Source organism: Sodiomyces alkalinus (genome assembly GCF_003711515.1).
Source record: "Sodiomyces alkalinus F11 unplaced genomic scaffold SODALscaffold_11, whole genome shotgun sequence".
Lineage (NCBI taxonomy): Eukaryota > Fungi > Ascomycota > Sordariomycetes > Glomerellales > Plectosphaerellaceae > Sodiomyces > Sodiomyces alkalinus.
In genome coordinates, this window is record NW_021167089.1 from 266,731 (window position 1) to 283,628 (window position 16,898).

The window sequence follows — 16,898 nt, forward strand, 5'->3', positions numbered from 1 at the left end:
AAACATCAAGACATGGCGCGCAAAGGGGAAACACCATGTATCCGCCAGTGGAAGCGTTGTGCAATAGTGTTCTGCTACGCATCGCATCATCCTTGTATATATATGGCCCATAATACCTAGCTAAAATCTCGGGCAAAATAGGATTCTTGTTGGCTAGACAAACTAGTGGCTGTTTCAGTGCGAAATTGACTCTATTTTTTCCCCTCTCCTTTCTTTAGTCGACTTTGATATCTAACATGCTCTCCAAGTGTCGCCCAGCGTTCGCACGGAAGACATAAGCCCCCAGCAATCTGCTGCTCTCGTGGGTCCTACGAAGTATTAGGAAGGGGAGGGACATTAGACAGGCTCGATTTCCAATGCCCATGACCTAGGGGGTCGGTCACATGTTGGGGGGGGGGGAATAATATTGAATCATACTGCTCTGAACCTCTATCAACCTATTCCCTATGTGACGGTACAACCGCCCGCCAAACCTCAAGTAGCGGAGCATCCGGTCAACGCATTGATGCCCCGACTTCCACGCAAGCAAGACCATACTCGTCCTTGCAGTCCAGTCCATTCATTACCAACCCTGTCTGTCGCCAAGTCGTCATGTCGACCCAAACCAATGAAGGAAGAAACGAGAAGAACTGCGGCCCCCAATCCAATGCTCGATAAAGGCTTCTTTCTCAAAATGACCAGAACTTAATGAATGCCCATGTGTCGCACCATACTACCTACCCACACCGACTAGGAACTCCCCAAGGTATGCCTCCCGTACGCCCTATCAACACGCCAGCTGAGCGCAGTCGAGCTGCCGACGCGCCCCACCACCAGAGCGAATGCAATAGCAATTGCATTCAGTATAAGTCGGCGAATACATACTGAAAAAGAAGGGCGAATGCATGGGTAGGCATGGCCGAGAGGCGCCCGTTATAAGTTCTGCGTCGGCGGGATCGCATCGGTCACTTCTCGCACCGATATAAAGGATCCGGCGCCGCCGCCCTCTCGGAGATCCTCCAGAAGCAAGCTGGTCTGGGCGTACAACTCCTCGATCGCGGCTCGCGAGGACTGGCCCAAGGAAACTATCACAAAGCGTTTTGTTAGTTTCGCAGCCCGCAAAAATTTGGGCCTCTGGGGGGCAAGTTGGGGGACAGGGAGAACTCACGGAGTATAGCCGAGTTGAGTTCCTCCGCCACGGCCGCCCGGCCTTTCTTATCCAGCAGATGAGCGAGCTCCCTCTCCTGCAGGGGGTTTTCGTAGGCAAGGAGGGCATAAATATCGCCCAGTGCTTTAGCAACCTCTCGTCGTGGGTCAGTCGCGAACTCGGCTCGCAATGCCTGGCCGTACTGTAACGTTGCTAGCTCCAGGTCTTCGAGTGCCCGACGCGTGTCCGCAACAGAAGCTTCCGTCTCCATTCTGTCGAAGCCCCCATTCTCGGTGCCATTCATATCGACGTCCATTTCCTGGCCACCGAGTCCGTGGTCGACATGTCCATTGTGTTTCCCAATGCCATTGTATTTTTTTGTCTCCATTGCGGACCTGATCTCAGCGGCCGTTCGGACCATTTCGACAAATTTCCGGCAGCGTAGCCGGAAATAAACCTGCTCGTTGTCCTTCAGAACGCCGGGATAGAAGGCGTTAGTCTGCTTGAGGGCCCTGTCAATATCGCCTTCTAATACAGCCTTGCGTATTTCTGCGAGGCAGTCAGCAAACGATGCTTCAAAAGTGGGCTCGATCGAGCCGTAGGTAGGTAGGCACGCACGCTGTCGCTTTGAGGCATGCTCATCATCTCTGACGGGGATGTCTTCGATGGGTGCATTGGGGTCAGGATTGAGAGCCTTTTTCTCCTCGTGGATCTCTTCGGCAAATGCCCTAGCCGTCTCGACATATCCATCGTGTTGCAGGAACTGCAGAACAAGTGCCTGGATGAAGTTGGTTTCGTTCATAGCAGGAGATGTCAAGCTGGAGACATCTGCATCTTCAATCTGCGTGAGGATGGTCTCCTTTTCTGTCTGTAGGCTCAAGCGATTAGCCAACGACCTTGAAACGGGGAGAGGAAGGGGTAAAGAAGAAGGAGGAAGAAAGGGCGAGGTCTCCTCTTCGTTTCTTCGTTTCTTCTCTTCTCTTCTCTTCCTCTTCTTTCTGAAAATGCAAAGCACCAAGAGGGCATACTTACAGCCATCGTGGAGTCGATATCGTAGACGAATGGTTCCTGACCAAAGTTTACGCGAACGTGTTCTCCGACTTTCTTGAGGCTGATAGTTGGGTAATATTTTCCCTTGATATCCTTGAAGGCAGTCCCTAGTTGTGGTGTATGTGTGTGTAAGTAGGACGACGACAGTCCCAAAGGCACTGCTGCAGTGGCGGCATCGTTTAACTCACCGAGCAGAACTCCATTCTTCGTAAAGAAGCCACACCCCGTGCGGAAATTGACGCCACAGCCAATGACATCCTGAGCTGTAAACGAAGGCCCGTAGGTCCTGCCCCCGTTATGGGCGGCATGGCAGTTACCATCGTCTCCATGATAGCCGTACGAGTCTGGCTCCCAGCCTGGGGGCCGAGATAGAGCGACGGACTTGCCCGAGAAGCCAATTCCGATAAGGGTGCTATGGGGCCAAAAAAAGGAACAAAAAACAAAAGGGTCAGATCCAAAAATTCCACGCGCGTGCTATGAATCCGATTTTTTTTTTTGATTTGGGGCCGACTCACTCGTCTCTCTTCCCTGCTAGTATGGTGACCTCGAAGTAGTACAAACCACATTGTGGAGGCATGTAATTGTCGGCGCGGATGGCGAATGCCTCGCGATCCCGCTCGGGCTGGCCCTTGGTGCCCAGTAACTTCACTTCCATGCCGTCCGGCGACAACTCGAGGGCCCCGTACTTGTCGTCCTTGTTCAATTTGCTGGGCAGAGGGGAGACGAACTCGTCTTGGTCGCTCGGCGGCGGCTTTTCGACAACGTCATACGATAATCCTCGGTGTGCCACCGCCATGTTATGCAGGCTGGCGCTACTTGCGTTTTTGGAGAGGTTGCCACCGCCACCGCGTCCGCCTCCGCTGCGTCCCTGGGCACCGCGTGTTTCCCTCTTGGTACGCATTTTAGCTTTGTAGGCATCTATCAGACGTTCCATGAAGGTGGATCCTTGGAGATAGGACGGGATAAAGAACCCAGTCGTGGTGGTATCAAGCATGTCCCCATCCAGCACGGCCCTGTTTGTGAAGACGTCGAAGGCTTTCGAGAAGGAGGCGAGCTGCAAATCCCGCGCCCAAGATGGGTTGACAGCAAGGAATGAGCTTGTGCCCTTCTCATCCTCCTCCGAGCCGGTCCTGGGATTATGATTTCTGCTCGCGTTCTGGAACGGGGTCGAGGGAGAGTAGATGTCGGTGTCTTCGGGCCTGTTCAGAAGTTGGGAGATGACGGAGGTGCGCCCTGGATGTGTGAGGTATGGAGGTGTCGAGCCGGGAGCTGCCCCCGAGGCCACTGAGGCGTAGGGAAAACGGCGTTGAGAGGCGGACCCGGAGTTCGAAGCAGAGGGGGCCGATCCAGGGAAGCCCTGGGAGCCAGACTGGTACGGGCTCGTCATGATGAGGGATTGTCGGGAGGGTAGAATGATGTCCCTAGGCCAAGTAGCCTAGGTACCGAGGCTTTACTGTAGCAGGGGGGCGATATGTATAGCTTCCCGTCAAAGATGATACGCGCACTTGTTTGACGGGAAAAGAGGTTTGGAGGAGGTGCTTATCTCAGGAGACAAGGCGAAGCACCCGTCGGCGTAAGATCGTTGCTTGGTAGACGGTGGGGATGGGAGTGCCCAAGTTCAAGATGATACAAGATGATACTGCAAAGGGCAACTCGTGTCTGGGTCGGGTCGTTTGTACTTTTGTGCGGAAAGAAGTGCGTTTTGAGGCTCGAGAGGCAAGAGACACGTTGTTGGAGGAGCTTCCTGAGGCGAGGTCACAGCTTCGGAAGTGATCTGAACCTGGAACGAAGGCGTCGCTATCTGTTGGTGGAGAAGGTCGGGAGAGGGCGTTGTTGCTTTGCAAAGCAGAGGTACCTAAGACCACAGCAAGAACCGTTGATGGTATCTCCGTCATGCACTTCCAGCTCGACTCCGCTTGATAATACCTAGTGGGTGGGTCCATCACGGGGCACCCTGGAGTGACTGCTCCATACATAGGTACCTACCTAGGTAAGGTAGGTACTACCTCTAGGTACCCTAGGTATCCCGTACTCAGTACGAGTACGTACTATTTTAACCAATAAGGCAGGGAGGCGAACTTCACAAACCTCACAAACCTCACCGTAACGAGGCGCTAATCGGAGTTAACAGTAGGTAGACACCGAGTAACACGGAACGTTGGACTCCTCAATAACCCGCCCCTCACCTTATTCCATATAAGCGTAAGGTAGTCTGTAGGTAGGTACGTTACGTACAACTCGGTAATTACGTTGTACGCCATACCCACAAACACTACGAAGTACTCGTACTTCGTAAGTCCCTGTTAACAGAAATACCAATATATGGCGGCTTCGAGTGTTATCCGAAATTGACCCCATGTGAGAGGTCTCCATGCTTATCTAAGTTTCACGTCCGACACCAACCTCGTCCTTACTCCATCCAGTACAAATGGTGATAATAGGGTTATGACATGGACAAGTCTGGCTGGCAAGGCAGCGACGCATAGGGGCGTCTAGGCGATCATTACCAATCCGACGAAACGCATGAAGCCACACACACCTTGACGAGGGAGCATTCCATTTAGAAAACCCCTCATGGACTGGATGGACTCTTGGTATTCCCGTTGTCCGATGGGTTCGAATCCGCCAAATGTCTCAACTCCTCCGAGGTGGGTGATTTCCGATTTCCTGTCGTTTATACGGGCAAATCATACCTGTGAGCCTAGCTTGTGGAAGAAGGACAAGGAGGAATGCTTGATGCATAGGTAGCCATGGGCATAAGAGACGCCTTCGAGATGATGATCAAACTGGGCTGGGCCTAGGTAACCCTGCCATTTGAAATTTTGGCAAAAACAAATGAAAAAATCTTAGCCGTATTTTATTTTACTTCGTAGCGGCAAGTGATGATTGAGCAAGACACGGAATCAAACGCGAACACGGAATCACTTCAAAGCGGACATAGTAGTCAAATGCGCTCTTTGTCCGATTACAGAGTACAAGGTTGGGACCATGGAGCCAAACAAAAAAAAGTGACGACGGGGCTGGAACGCCTCGAACCGAGTCAGGAGCCGAGTCGAAAAGTCTCAGAAATCCTGTTGTTACGCTGGTTACGTTGGGGGTCCGGGAGTCTCGGAATTTTGTTATTGGGGCCACAGTGTTTGCAGTCGCAATCGGGAAGCCCTAATTATAATGCCCGCAGAAGTCTTGTCCCCCGCCACCTTCACCTTCGCATGGGATCGAGATGGCATGTCAGTAAAGCCAGGTTCGGATTCGCTCGCTCGCTCGCAGTGGGAAGCCCTGAGCCACGAGAATTCAGTGCCAAAAAAGTTAGCAATACTGATAATAATAATATACATAATATACATAATATACACCAAGATTCTGTCCGCTCAGAGGCATATCAAGTGTCAGATCCATTCAGCCCGACCAAGTCGCCACCATGCGTATAAATAATCGACCCTATAATACACCCCTCCCACCAAACGCCGTCCGTCGCCTTTCTCAGTAATAATTGATAATACCAGTAACGTCTCTAATGTTCCCAAACGCCAGCCAGTGTCAATGCTCCTCTTATCGCTCATGAATTTCTCAAGATTCTGTCGGGCAAGAGGGTAAAGAGGAGGGAAAAGGGGAAGAAAAGGAAGAAAAGGACCGGAGGAATCCGCCGGCAAGTAGTCTGTCATGTGAATGTGCGTGTATAACACGTGCGGGAAAAAAAAAACCCCAGCCGGGTTGCCTGCTTGCAGAGGCGGAGCTCCAGATTCAATGGTGTAGTACATGCCCACGATCAGTGATGTCGTGAAGGGCAGAAAAAATGCAAGATATGTGCGCGTCAAGTAGACCGTAACTACCGACAAACGCGCTCATGCCGCCGAGATGGGCACGGGGGCCGGAGAGCTGGCATCGATACCGTTTTCAAGACCGCCATTGCGCATCTCGGCATCGGCCGAACTGTCAGCGGCACTGTCCGCCGGCACGGGGCTGTTGACCTCGTCGCTCTTGATCTCTTTATTCTCCTTGGCGCTGCTGTCGGCCGAAGCGGCGACCGAGCCCTCGGCGACGGGCTCGGGCGCAGGTTTAGGCGGTGCGGTCCAGCGATGGATTTCCCAGACGACGCCCGTGAAGCTCTTTACCTGGAAGCCGCCCCTCGACCACTTCCGACAGGGCTTGCCGGACCGGTCGAGAGCGCGGAGTCCGGCGTTGATAGCGCCCTGATTCGCCTTGGGACCGAGCTTGTGTAGCCCAGCTCCCCTTCCGCTGCCGTTCAATTCATCGTCACTGTACAAGTCTTGTGTTAGCAAAGAGGAAGGGAAAAGGAAAGGAGAAGAAAGGGGAAGGCGTTGACAAGAGAGCATAAGAACAAAGAAGAAGAAGAAAAAAAAAAGAAACAAAAAAAAAAAAAAGGTCGTCGGCACTTACAGTCTTGCCTTCTTCTTGGGCCCGGGTTTGCCCCGAGACTTTGCTTGGCCGTCAGATCCGACACCGTTGGCCGCGGCAGCAGAACGCTTTGTACCCTTCTTCTTGGGCCCATCGGTAGGAGGACCCATGGTGCCAGGGGCCGGTGTCCCCTCTCCGTTGACGGCAGGCGTGGCAGGGTTCGAGTCGGAAGCATTCTCGCCGTTCGATGCTCCAGGCGCAGGAATGGTTGTCGAAGGAGTGGGAGAGTCAGTCGACCCGTTGACGGGTTCCTTGACATCTTCCTTCTCAGGTATTTCGGGCGTGCTTGCGGCTGGAGGCGATTCCTTGACGGGTAGAGGTTCGATGATATCCTTTAGTTTCTGGGGAGAGACGTGCAAGGTAACAATGAGGCCCTTGCCGGACTTTCGTCGGGTGACAGACTCCTTATTGGATGGTGCCATGGTGATGATGTGGATATGTTCTTTTCTTTTCCCCCTCAGTCGGCGCGGTGGTGGGAAGGTCGAAGAAGCGTGGGAAGACGGGGGACCCCGATTAGTTTTGTAGGGGACGTGGAAAGCAGGACGGCGACCGTCAGAGGAAAGTTGTTGTGGCTTGAAAGGAGTAATGTGTTGGATGAGCCCAGGCAACTGGGCAGTGGGTACACCGAGATTGTGCCCAGCAAGAAAATTGGCTTTGTCACCGCCCTAGGCTTTGCTCAATAGGAGTGGCGGTTGGACGAGTCATCCAATGACACTTGGTGATGATGTGTGTGTTTTTTTTTAGTAGGTGGTGATCTGGTGGTGTTCTTCTTGTCTTGCTGCTGCTGGCGGGAACCTACAGACCCTTGAGCAGCACACAAAACAAGCCGGGCCGGATGTGGCTGCCCAGTATAGTACAGTAGGGGCAGTGTGGGTGTTAGGGCCTTAGGCTGACGGGGTGACGGGTGACGGGTGATGGAGACGCGATGGTGATGGTGGTTGCGGGTGTGGGTGATCAAGAAAGTGATGATGGAAGCTTGATGAATGGGATGGATGGGGGTGTGAAGGGAGAAATTTTCATTTTATGGGGGAACCCATATGGTAGGTTTGGCGTCTCATTTTTGAATGAGCGCCGCCGGGCGGCGTGACAATGAGCGGTGGTAGACTTCTCATGCTGGGCTGGGCTCTGGCTCGAGGAATTGACCTCGTTCGCTTTTCTCGCGCACTGCTGGCACTGGTGGATGGGGACAGGGCGGGACGAACGTGGTCCGTGGTCGTGGGTACAGCTGGGGGGTCCATAGAATGAAGCTCCTATAACTTAGTCAGAAAAAAGCACTTTACCGAAAACGGAAGAACTCCAGTTCAATGTGGAGATGTGGCAGCTGCCAATAGCGTGTCGGGAACCCAACTTTCCCACATTTGCCCGCCCTAGCCAGCTGACCCCAGGAGCTCAGGGGAACTTTGATGACGAGATCGGCGGCCCAAATCGCAGCAGGTACGGGGTACAAAGTACCCGGTAACTTTGTATCGAGTAATGAATACTCCGTAAGGTACACGAGGTCTGCAAACCGAAAACTTAATCCGGAGAACCAGCCTTTCTTCCGAAGTACTACAAAGGATTTCCTCAAAAAGGGGGGTCCCAAAAATAAAACAAGAAAATAAAATAAGAGAAATCCCACATCCCTTGGATCCCGTGCGATGCTCATGAGACTTGTCGATTTCTTGTCTCATTTCCCTTTATCCGCCAACAGCACAGATCACGCAGATCACGCAGCTCCGAGGATGGAGTACATAAGGACGGCTCAATCCGCCGATCCACACCACACCTCTTTCGGAGGAGCTTATCCATTCCTTGATTCGAGGCTATTCCCGTGCCTCGTAGGAATGGCACTCCGTCAGGTATCACGTATTCAATCCGTTATCCGATGATGGGCCGCTTATCAGAGTGGCCAAGCTCGGTCCCTCAGAATCAGCTTGGACTTCCCACATTGTTCGTCCCGGGCCGGCCCGGCCAACAGGATTCAACTGTTCTGTTCAACCGTGACGTGACCAACCTCGACATGTCCCGGTCAGTTTCCTCTGACTAAATCCGAGTTTGTCGTCTCTCTACCCTGCTGATGATTCTGCAGCATCTCGATATGGCTGGGGCTGGGAATCGATGTTTCTTAACGGCCGACAATAGACGCGACAGCACCAGGAACAATGCCATACGGCCTTAGATCATCTACCTTAGCTGCCTCACAGTTGCCGCAAATGCACCTCAAGATATCTCAACAAGAACAGCAGTAGAAACAACAAATGCGTTAAAGATACAGAGAGAGCAAGAGAGAACAAGACGTATTAAAACGAGCGAGTGTGCGCATTTTCTGTCGTGGCTGGGTGCGTAGTATCATTGCGAGACGGCTTTGATGTGAAAAAGCAGATATAGAAAAGCCACCGGAATTCTTCATGGCCCATGCAAACAAGGTCAATCATGTAGCCTAGCCTGGAAACAGATCCAAACTCCATTCCGCCACGGGGAGAGGGCAAAGTGGTAGGATCTGCTTCCCCATGTACAGAGATGAGAGGACAAGAGAGGCCGACTCTCAGGCCTCTTTACCGAAAAAGAAAACAGAGAGAGGTGATTAAGAGGGAGAAAAAGAAAAAAAGTAAAAAAAAAAAAGTAAAGTAAAAAAGTACAAAAGAAGAAGCAAGTCGACGGCGGCCAGAAAATGTAAAGGGTATGGTATGTCTTGCGTTCGTCAGGAAGGAAAATGCGAATTCATCCGCCGTAGCATCAGCAGGCCTGACTAGGGCCGCTCGACTCGGCCCTTAGCCTTGCTCTGGGACGCATCGCCGCCATCGCCCGTCTGTTCCTCCACCTCGAGCCTCTTCCGCCAGTCCGCCAGACTCTCGCTCAGCCCCGGCCCGTTCTCGCCGTCCCTTCGGGTCGGCGTGGCCGCAATGTCAAAGTCGAACGTGTTGCTCAGTCGATAATTCTTATTCGTAGCCTCCCAGTGCGTCCGGAGTGTCTCGAGTTCCGTCGCGAGGTTGTCCAACGCCGCGCTGTTGCGCGCCTCCGTCGGGTCCGTGCCCCCGCCGCCGCCGTATGCGCTCTCCACGTCCGAGCTCTCTTGCCGGTTGTGGCCCCGGCCCAGCCCGACGCCATTCGCGGACCCGGCCCCGGCCCCGGCCCCGCCGCCAGGCGCCGTTAGCTCTGAGCTCACGCTGGGTACTTGCCGGCTCCGCCGACGGTAGTTGTCCACCGAGCTCTCTACCTGGTCGAGGAGCATCGAGACCTTCTGTTCGGCGTCCTGCGCCCGCTGCTCCAGGAGCGAGTTTGCCTGCTGAAGCTGCTCCAGGTCCCGCCGGCTGGACGACAGCGTCTCCGCCACCTCTTCGGTCGTCTTCAGGGCCGTGTCACGTTCCCGTCGGACCTCCTCTAGCTCTTCCTGCACAGCTCGCAACCGTTCCTCCAGTTGCGCTCCGGACGCCCGGATTTCCTCTTGCAGGCTGTCCACCCTTCTCTGCAGCACCTCGCGTTCCTTCTCCCAATCCAGCGCCGCCGCCGACTGTCCGCGCTGCTCTTCCAACTCGTCCATCTCCGACCTCAGCTCTGCATTCTCCGCCTTGTAGCGAGCGAGCTGCTCCTTGAGCTGCTTCAGCATCTTCTCGGTCCCTTTGACATAGTGGACGGCCGACTGGTAATCGTTCTCCAGCTGCGTCAGCTTGTCTCGGTATGCCGCTTCGGTGGCTTCCAGTTGGGCCATGTTGCGTTGCTCGGCTTCCTCTTGCGCAGCCGCCGCCTTCTCGAGCTGCTCCTCCAACTCACGAATGCGAGCCTGCTCCGGCGACGCCGTGCGCGGGCTGCTCACGCTGCGGTTCCGGCTCATGTTCGTAGGACTGATACCGCGCTCGGCGAGAATGTCCTTGAGAGTGTTGTGCTGCACCACGACGGCGTTCGTCTCCAGCTGCTGGTTCTGCAGTTGGTTCTTGAGGTCCGCGTTGGCCCCTTGCAGACTCTGCGTATCCCTGAGGGCCGCCTGGAGCTGACGTCGGATTGCCACGCCTTCACGGCTGGATTGTTCTTGGTAGACCTCCAATCCTGCGATCCGCTCCTCCGCCGTGCGAAGCTTGTCCGCTGCCACGTCTGCTTCTTGTTGGTACTTCTTGACCAGATCATTGGCCGTCTCCAACTGCTTCTGGAGAGCTTCCAAGCGCTCCGACTCTGCCTTGCTGGGCCCGCCAACGTTCCGAGCCGAAAGCTTGTCGAAGCCCGCCAGGACGGCTTGCCGGTGTGTTCGTGCTTCGTTGGCATGTTTTTCGGCCATTTCCTCGGCGTCTCGCAGCCGCCGCGTGGTGGCGACGAGTTCGGCAGTGCGTGCCTCGTGTTCTGCCTTCAGCTTGCTGAGTTTGTCTTCGACCTTCTCTCGCTGCGCTCGTTCCTCGTCCAGCTTGTCTTCGAGAAGCATCTTCATCTCGGCCGATGCCCCCACGGCCTCCTTCAGAGAATCGAAAGTCTGGTCTCGCTCCTGCGAATTTCCCACTGACTCTTCGTACTTGGCCTGCCATTCGTCCTTTTCGACGCGCAAAAGCTCCATGGCCCCCATGGCTTCCGCGTGCAGCACGGACTGTTCCCGTGCCTCCCGTTGCACCATGTGTAACTCGGCCTTCAGCCGCTCTAGCTCAGGGGACGTGGTGGTTTTGTACGATTCCAGCTCGGTCATACGCTTCTGCGACGCGTTGGCCGTGTCGTCAGCGAGTTGCCGCGCGCGTCTCTCGGCTTCGAGCTCCATCCTGGTCGTCTCTAGCTGCGATTCCAACATCTTCTGGTGGTGAAGAGCCGTGGCCAGCTTCTTGCTGATCTCCACCGACCGGTCGTCGGCGTTGTCTCGGTCGCCGAAGTCCTGCTGCGGCGTGCTGGCGGCGCTCCCTCCCCCGACCTGGGCGGCCAGTTTCGCCTTGGCGTAGATGGCTTCCTGGATCGCGGCATCCCTTTGTTTCTCGGCTTCGGCAATCTGCTTCGCCGCGAGGATGGCCTGCTTATCCACCGCGCTCTGGACGTTGGCAAGCTCCGTGCGCATGGCCAAGAGGGCTTCGATCAGTGGCTTGTCTTCGTCGTCGAACGTCTCCGTAGCACGACCTTCCAGTGGACTCAGGCTCGCGTTGGGCGCGTAGCCGGCCTTCCGCGCAAGTTCGAGTTCTGACGCGTACCAAGCGTTGCGGTTCCGTGCTGAATCGAGTTCCTTGAGGAGGGCGACCGTCTGGGAGTTTCGGCCAGAGGATCTCCGAGACAGTAAATTGCTAGGTTGCCGCGCCGTCGTCGGAGGGGATGCCGGTCTGTGTTGTTGAATCGATCTCATGCTGGACTCGGTGGTGCTGTCGACGGATTCCTGTGAGCGACCAGCTTGTCGAGATCTGGTTTTCGGCTGTTCTGCGGGGTTCGCCTCGGGTTTGGGGGCGCCCTGCTGCTGCGGAGGGGTCCGATGCCCATTAATAATGGGAGACTCATCTTCGTTGGGGGCCGCCCTGATAGTGGGAGACTGCATCGAATTGACTTGGATGGACCCGCCACCCAGAATATCACGCTCCGTCGACGCGCCACGGATGCGACCGCCGCTCGATGTCTGGGGTTTTGCAGGAGTCGGACCTTGAGGAGGCGGGCCGGCGGGCGAGGACGCGGAGGTCCTGGGAAGCCTGGACTGCGCGCCAGCGATAGAAACTGCATTGATGTCCGACCCGATGGGATCACCGCGATATCCGTTTGGCGGGCTGTTCACCCTACCCGCATCTCGAGGACCGCCGGTGGTGGGTCCCCTCGAGTCCTGTGACCCATCTCGCGACAGTGCGGTCCGCACAGGGTTCTGTTCGGTAGCGGTACTTGGGCGCCTGGGTTGCGGGAGTCCTCGTGAATTCTGCTGGGCCTGGGAGTCGTTGGGGTACCGAATCTTTGTCGTATCTAGCACGTAGATGATGCCTAGATCTCCGGCACTGATGGGAGCCGTGCTGGGCTCCCCTCCCACAACCACGATTTGCTTCCCTACGGTGGTCATGCTGTGGCCTGATCGCGGTGACGGGGAAGGGCCCATGTTCTGGAAGGTGTACCATCGCCTGGAAGTGATCCGAAAAGCGGCGAGATCGCCCAGATCGGCGCCTTCCTCAGTCCGGCCGCCGAATACGTACATGACATCGTCAACAAGGGCAGCTGTGTGGCCTTCACGCGGGACGGGAATGTATCCTATGCAGTCCAGTTGCGTCCACTCGTTCGGTATGGGGTCATAGCACCAGACATCATTAAACCATTGGAAGCCATTCGTTCCGCCAAATCTGCAGGACAATCAGTCTTCGTCTCTAGCCGCCTCAGATATGCGGCGGGCTACCATGGTAAGCAAGCAGAGTAAAGAGGGCAGCACGTACAAATACATCTTCTCGTTGAACGTGATGACGGAGTGGTTCGTACGCGCCGGAGGGACACGGTCCGTGCTCTCGGTGTTTTCAATGAGCATTTCCCAGCGGTTATTGGGCAACTGGAGCTTATTCAGGTCAAAAGCCGCAAGATCGTTCATGAAGTAGCCCTCCACCTGGCCGCCAAAGATGAAAATCTTGGAGCCCAGAATGTTCAAGGTATGGCCGTAGCGACCCGACGGCCGTGGCCCTGGCGGTAGGGCTCTGGACCACTGGCGGGTAGCTGAGAGGTGGTTAGCCCGCGTCTGGCGAAGGTCGGACGAGGCGGAAAAGCGGTCGCAGCTTACATGTGTTTAGGAGGTATAGGGTCTCATCCAGAAGGTCCGAATCTTCTACCTTGGTATCTCCTCCGTAGACAATAAAAGCGTTGCCGACGAGAAGGCCGGCATGACCGACTCTGGGACCTGGACCCTCGGCCGTGGTGGGGAGAGGATAGCAGGTCATGTTCTGACCGGCTTCAATCATCCACAGGTCGCCCTTCACGGTGGCACTGTTGATCAGGCCGCCCATGACATAGATGTCGCCCTCTTTAGATGAGATGGAATTTACTGCGGCACCATACCGTGGAAACGGGCTCGGGTGTGACGAGGTATAGTTGAGGCGCCGTTGAGACCAAGGGTACAGGGCGGCATTCGGATTCGAGGGTGGTTGTTGTGCGACGCCATTGCGAAACTAGAAAGACATGACCATGATTAGAAAAGAAAAGAAGAAGAGAAAAATAAGTTTACCGACGACCGTGCCGAGGCGTGGATCGCGATGTCATTGTGGTCCAATAGGTATGTAGAAGCCAGAACAGAGAAGCAGTTGAGAGGACAAAACTCACAGGTAGGTCACTCGGTGCGCTTGGAGCTTGATCCACGCTGGGACCGCGCTGACGGCCGTATGGCTGGTCAGGGCTGCCATGGTTGGCGTCGTCGCCGAAAGAACTGAGGCTGCCTGTGGGCGTGGCTCGGTGTTGTGCAGTTTTCTCCTCCTTTGCTACCCTGGCGCTGGCGCTTTGAATCGAGCCTTGCGAGCCCGAATTACCATCGCGACTCGCCAAGGCGCGGTCCTGATTTTTCTTCGACTTGAACAGGAAAGCCATGACGGCTAGTCCTTAGGTGACAGTAAGAGACGACAATACGTGTGGCCGTCGAATCGATGGAATCACCACTCTGTGTTCGGTTCTTGATGAAGGAGGTCCACGTCGACGGTAGAGGCTAGGGGAAGCGACAGTCTGGCGGGATGTGCGCTGCTCGTTGGGCTCGTTCAGATTAGTTGGGAGGTCGGATCGAAATTCGGATACGGAAAGGATAGCGGACAGCGTTTGGGGCTGGAAAGACGCAGGGAGTTGGGGCTCGAGCCTGGAAATGGCTGGGGTTGGCATTGGCGGAATCTTGTGCTGTCGCCTGTGGTGTTTGACCGAGTTTCGCTTTTTGTTTCTCTTTTCTTCTGTATTCCTTTTCTCTTTTCTCCCGGTTTTGCGGAGAGGGGGTTGGTAGGAAAAGAATGCCGATCCCAGCAGTCCCAGCAAAAGGGGGATTACGGGGGCTGGGGAACGAGAAGAATCCAGAGTCCCGGCGGGGATGTTCTGGTCGCTTGGCTCTGTGCGACAGCTATAAAGAAGAAGAAAAAAAATTGTTAATGACGAGGGTTTGATGTCCAAAATGAAAAGGGGAAGGGCCCGTGTCCGAATTCTGCCCAGAGGGTGAAAATAATGATAATGGGCGCTGAACGGACAGGTCCCTTCCTGGCTTCATTCACGGTCGGGACCGCCTTCCTCATGAATGGTCGGTCTTGTTCCCATTATGGTCAGGGGTGGGAAGGAGAAGGGGGAGCACCTGCACTAGCCAGACAGACTGCAGGGCAGTACTCCGTACGGGTACAACCTAATTACATCCAGGTACTAAACTTCGTAATTGCCTAAGGCAGGTACTTCCCTGTGCAGTGTATCCGTATGCTGATTACGAAGTACACACCACTTGCTAGACCATCTCCCACAAAAGGAAAATGTAAGCCAATCAGAGATATGGAAAGAAGATTCAAAACGCGTCGCCCCAAGCAGAACTGTCTCTCTTTTGGTACACTTTTTGTACAGGGGAGCCACCAGATGGCAGGCAAGTAATTCCAAAGTACTTCGTGCAGCTGATGATGTATTACCTTACTTACTGTATCCGCACCTTGTATCCATACGATGTCATCTTATAAAAGGCTACTGCTACTGTAACTCTGTTAGTGGCATGGTATAATAGCTCTGTCGACACCTCAATAACGGCCTCCCTCTAAGAACCTTTGAGATGGGTTTTACCGAGCCCCATCTGAACTGGATGTGTTCCGGAGCCTCGCTGCTTTTAGCCTGAGCCGACCCTGAGCGACCGTGGGCTGGGGTCAGTGGCTTAGCATGCATAACTCAGCCACTATTGCACAAATTTCACCGTAAAGTCAATGCTCCTACCGTATTATGGTAACGGTAACTTGAAAGGCAGCCCTCGATTGGGACAACTCCCTGGGAGGTTTGCGCCTCGTCTTCGCCGCTGCGCAAGTCCATTGCTGACAAACACCGACTCATGGTGAGACTTCCCGATCACCACTCTCGACGGTCGAGGTCGTCACGAGCACGTACTCCTGCAAACAGTGAGGCGCCCTACTATTTGGCGGTGCTGGTTCTCGAGCTAGACAGGTATGGACAGCAAAGAAGCCCCTTCCGACGAAGGCGTCCGATGGCTGATTGCATCTCTCAACGACTCCCTCAAATGAACTTGCGCATGGACACGACCCTGACCCAAGCTCTACCTTCTGCACCAGCTCGCTCTGCAATGATGAGGCTCCCGGAGGACGCGAAAACCTCATGACTCCAAGCTCTTCGATTCCTAGAATCAATGACAGTGGGCTGCTAGACGGGAAAATACCGATTAGGTCCAGAGGACATCAGATTTAAAAGCATATAAGATTGCTAACTGAAGTACTTGAACTAAGACGATCCGGCGCCGGGCTGCGCGTTCAAGATGAATCCGACATCGCCGTGATATCTGCAAACAGGAATTGGAAACCGTAAAAGTCTGGAACAACCGGGGCATTATTCGCCAACAGTAGCGTCTCCACGCCTTGATGACAGTTGAAGACGGCCAGCTGCAGTGCTGTCAGACCACATGCATCCTCTGCAGCAAGATCTACATCGTTATCATCGATCAGCATCTTGACCACTGCTTCGTGTCCTTGAGCGGCAGCCAAGAAGAGGGTTGTCCGAACCCTGGTGTCGGCCGTGGCGGTATCGACGTTGCTCTTGTCAAGGAGCAGCTTCACCACCACGTCGTGTCCTTTTCTGGTCGCCCATGAAACTGGTGTGCGGCCCGATTCGTCGGTGGACTCGATATTGGCTTTGCCCGTATCGAGAATCATCTTCACTACCACGTCGTGTCCATTGGCAGCGGTCCATGAGAGGGGCGTCCGGCCGAGTTTGTCTTGCGTGTCGACATCGACCTCGTCTCTGCCAAGGAGGAGCTTCACTACCTTCTCATGTCCATTCTCGGCCGCCCATGATAGTGGTGTCTGACCATAATCGTCGTCCTTAATGTTAACGTCCGCCCCCTTCTCCAAGAGCAGCTTCACGGCCTCGACGTGGCCTCCCTCTGAGGTGGCATGGAGAGCGTTGCCGAAGTTGCCGCCCTACACGTTGGGGACGTCCGCCCCCTCGCGTAAGAGTAGTTTCATAACCTCGTAGTGGCGTCCCTATGCGGCGGCCTGCAGAGCGTTGTTGTAGTGGCCGCCCTGCGCGTTAACGTCCGCCCCCTCGTCTAAGAGCAGTTTCGCAACCTCGTTATGGTCTCCTGACGAGGCGGCCTGTAGAGCGTTGCCGTGGTAGCCGCCCTGCGCGTTAACGTCCGCCCCCTCGTCTAAGAGCAGTTTCGTAACCTTATTATAGCCTCCTAATAAGGCGGCCTATA

The 16,898-nt window shown here is 54.9% G+C and overlaps 5 protein-coding genes across 5 annotated transcripts in view; 1 reads left to right on the forward strand and 4 right to left on the reverse strand.

Moving 5' to 3' along the window:
- Positions 1–426: 426 nt before the first annotated feature.
- Positions 427–4,036, reverse strand: SODALDRAFT_381499 (SPRY domain-containing protein). Its single transcript, XM_028615170.1, has 5 exons — positions 2,692–4,036; positions 2,365–2,588; positions 2,159–2,283; positions 1,148–1,994; positions 427–1,064 (listed from the first exon to the last, which is right to left on the reverse strand). The coding sequence occupies exons 1-5, from the start codon at positions 3,561–3,563 to the stop codon at positions 913–915; spliced, it is 2,220 nt and encodes a 739-aa protein (XP_028463129.1). The 5' UTR covers positions 3,564–4,036; the 3' UTR covers positions 427–912.
- A 798-nt stretch (positions 4,037–4,834) lies between these two features.
- Positions 4,835–5,811, forward strand: SODALDRAFT_61679 (hypothetical protein). Its single transcript, XM_028615539.1, has one exon. It carries the CDS (start codon positions 5,059–5,061, stop codon positions 5,602–5,604), a length of 546 nt encoding a protein of 181 aa, XP_028463130.1. The 5' UTR covers positions 4,835–5,058; the 3' UTR covers positions 5,605–5,811.
- SODALDRAFT_61678 (DUF1711-domain-containing protein) lies at positions 5,812–7,347 on the reverse strand. Its single transcript, XM_028615538.1, has 2 exons — positions 6,575–7,347; positions 5,812–6,433 (listed from the first exon to the last, which is right to left on the reverse strand). Exons 1-2 carry the CDS (start codon positions 7,012–7,014, stop codon positions 6,019–6,021), a joined length of 855 nt encoding a protein of 284 aa, XP_028463131.1. The 5' UTR covers positions 7,015–7,347; the 3' UTR covers positions 5,812–6,018.
- Positions 7,348–9,320: 1,973 nt separating this feature from the next.
- On the reverse strand, positions 9,321–14,059 carry SODALDRAFT_337360 (kelch repeat-containing protein; the record flags this gene model as incomplete). Its single annotated transcript, XM_028612674.1, has 4 exons — positions 9,321–12,837; positions 12,928–13,198; positions 13,263–13,647; positions 13,799–14,059. 4 exons carry the CDS (start codon positions 14,057–14,059, stop codon positions 9,321–9,323), a joined length of 4,434 nt encoding a protein of 1,477 aa, XP_028463132.1.
- Positions 14,060–15,949: 1,890 nt separating this feature from the next.
- Positions 15,950–16,898, reverse strand: part of SODALDRAFT_346294 (ankyrin) — a gene marked incomplete at its 5' end in the record, with an annotated part of 4,174 nt that continues 3,225 nt past the window's right edge. The window contains one exon of the mRNA XM_028613247.1: positions 15,950–16,620. Within this exon, the coding sequence (XP_028463133.1) occupies positions 15,955–16,620 (666 nt within the window). The 3' untranslated portion in view covers positions 15,950–15,954. The remainder of the gene's footprint in view (positions 16,621–16,898) is intronic.

What these genes read in the sequence shown, in the direction of transcription:
- SODALDRAFT_61679 (XM_028615539.1), top strand. Translation starts at nt 5,059, where the DNA reads ATGATTGAGCAAGACACGGAATCAAACGCGAACACGGAATCACTTCAA.
- SODALDRAFT_61678 (XM_028615538.1), bottom strand. Translation starts at nt 7,014, where the DNA reads ATGGCACCATCCAATAAGGAGTCTGTCACCCGACGAAAGTCCGGCAAG. An exon ending in CCCAAGAAGAAGGCAAGACT is followed by an intron (nt 6,434 to 6,574) that starts GTAAGTGCCGAC and finishes AGACTTGTACAG; the next exon opens with TGACGATGAATTGAACGGCA.
- SODALDRAFT_381499 (XM_028615170.1), bottom strand. Translation starts at nt 3,563, where the DNA reads ATGACGAGCCCGTACCAGTCTGGCTCCCAGGGCTTCCCTGGATCGGCC. An exon ending in CTAGCAGGGAAGAGAGACGA is followed by an intron (nt 2,589 to 2,691) that starts GTGAGTCGGCCC and finishes TTGGCCCCATAG; the next exon opens with CACCCTTATCGGAATTGGCT. An exon ending in GAAGAATGGAGTTCTGCTCG is followed by an intron (nt 2,284 to 2,364) that starts GTGAGTTAAACG and finishes CACCACAACTAG; the next exon opens with GGACTGCCTTCAAGGATATC.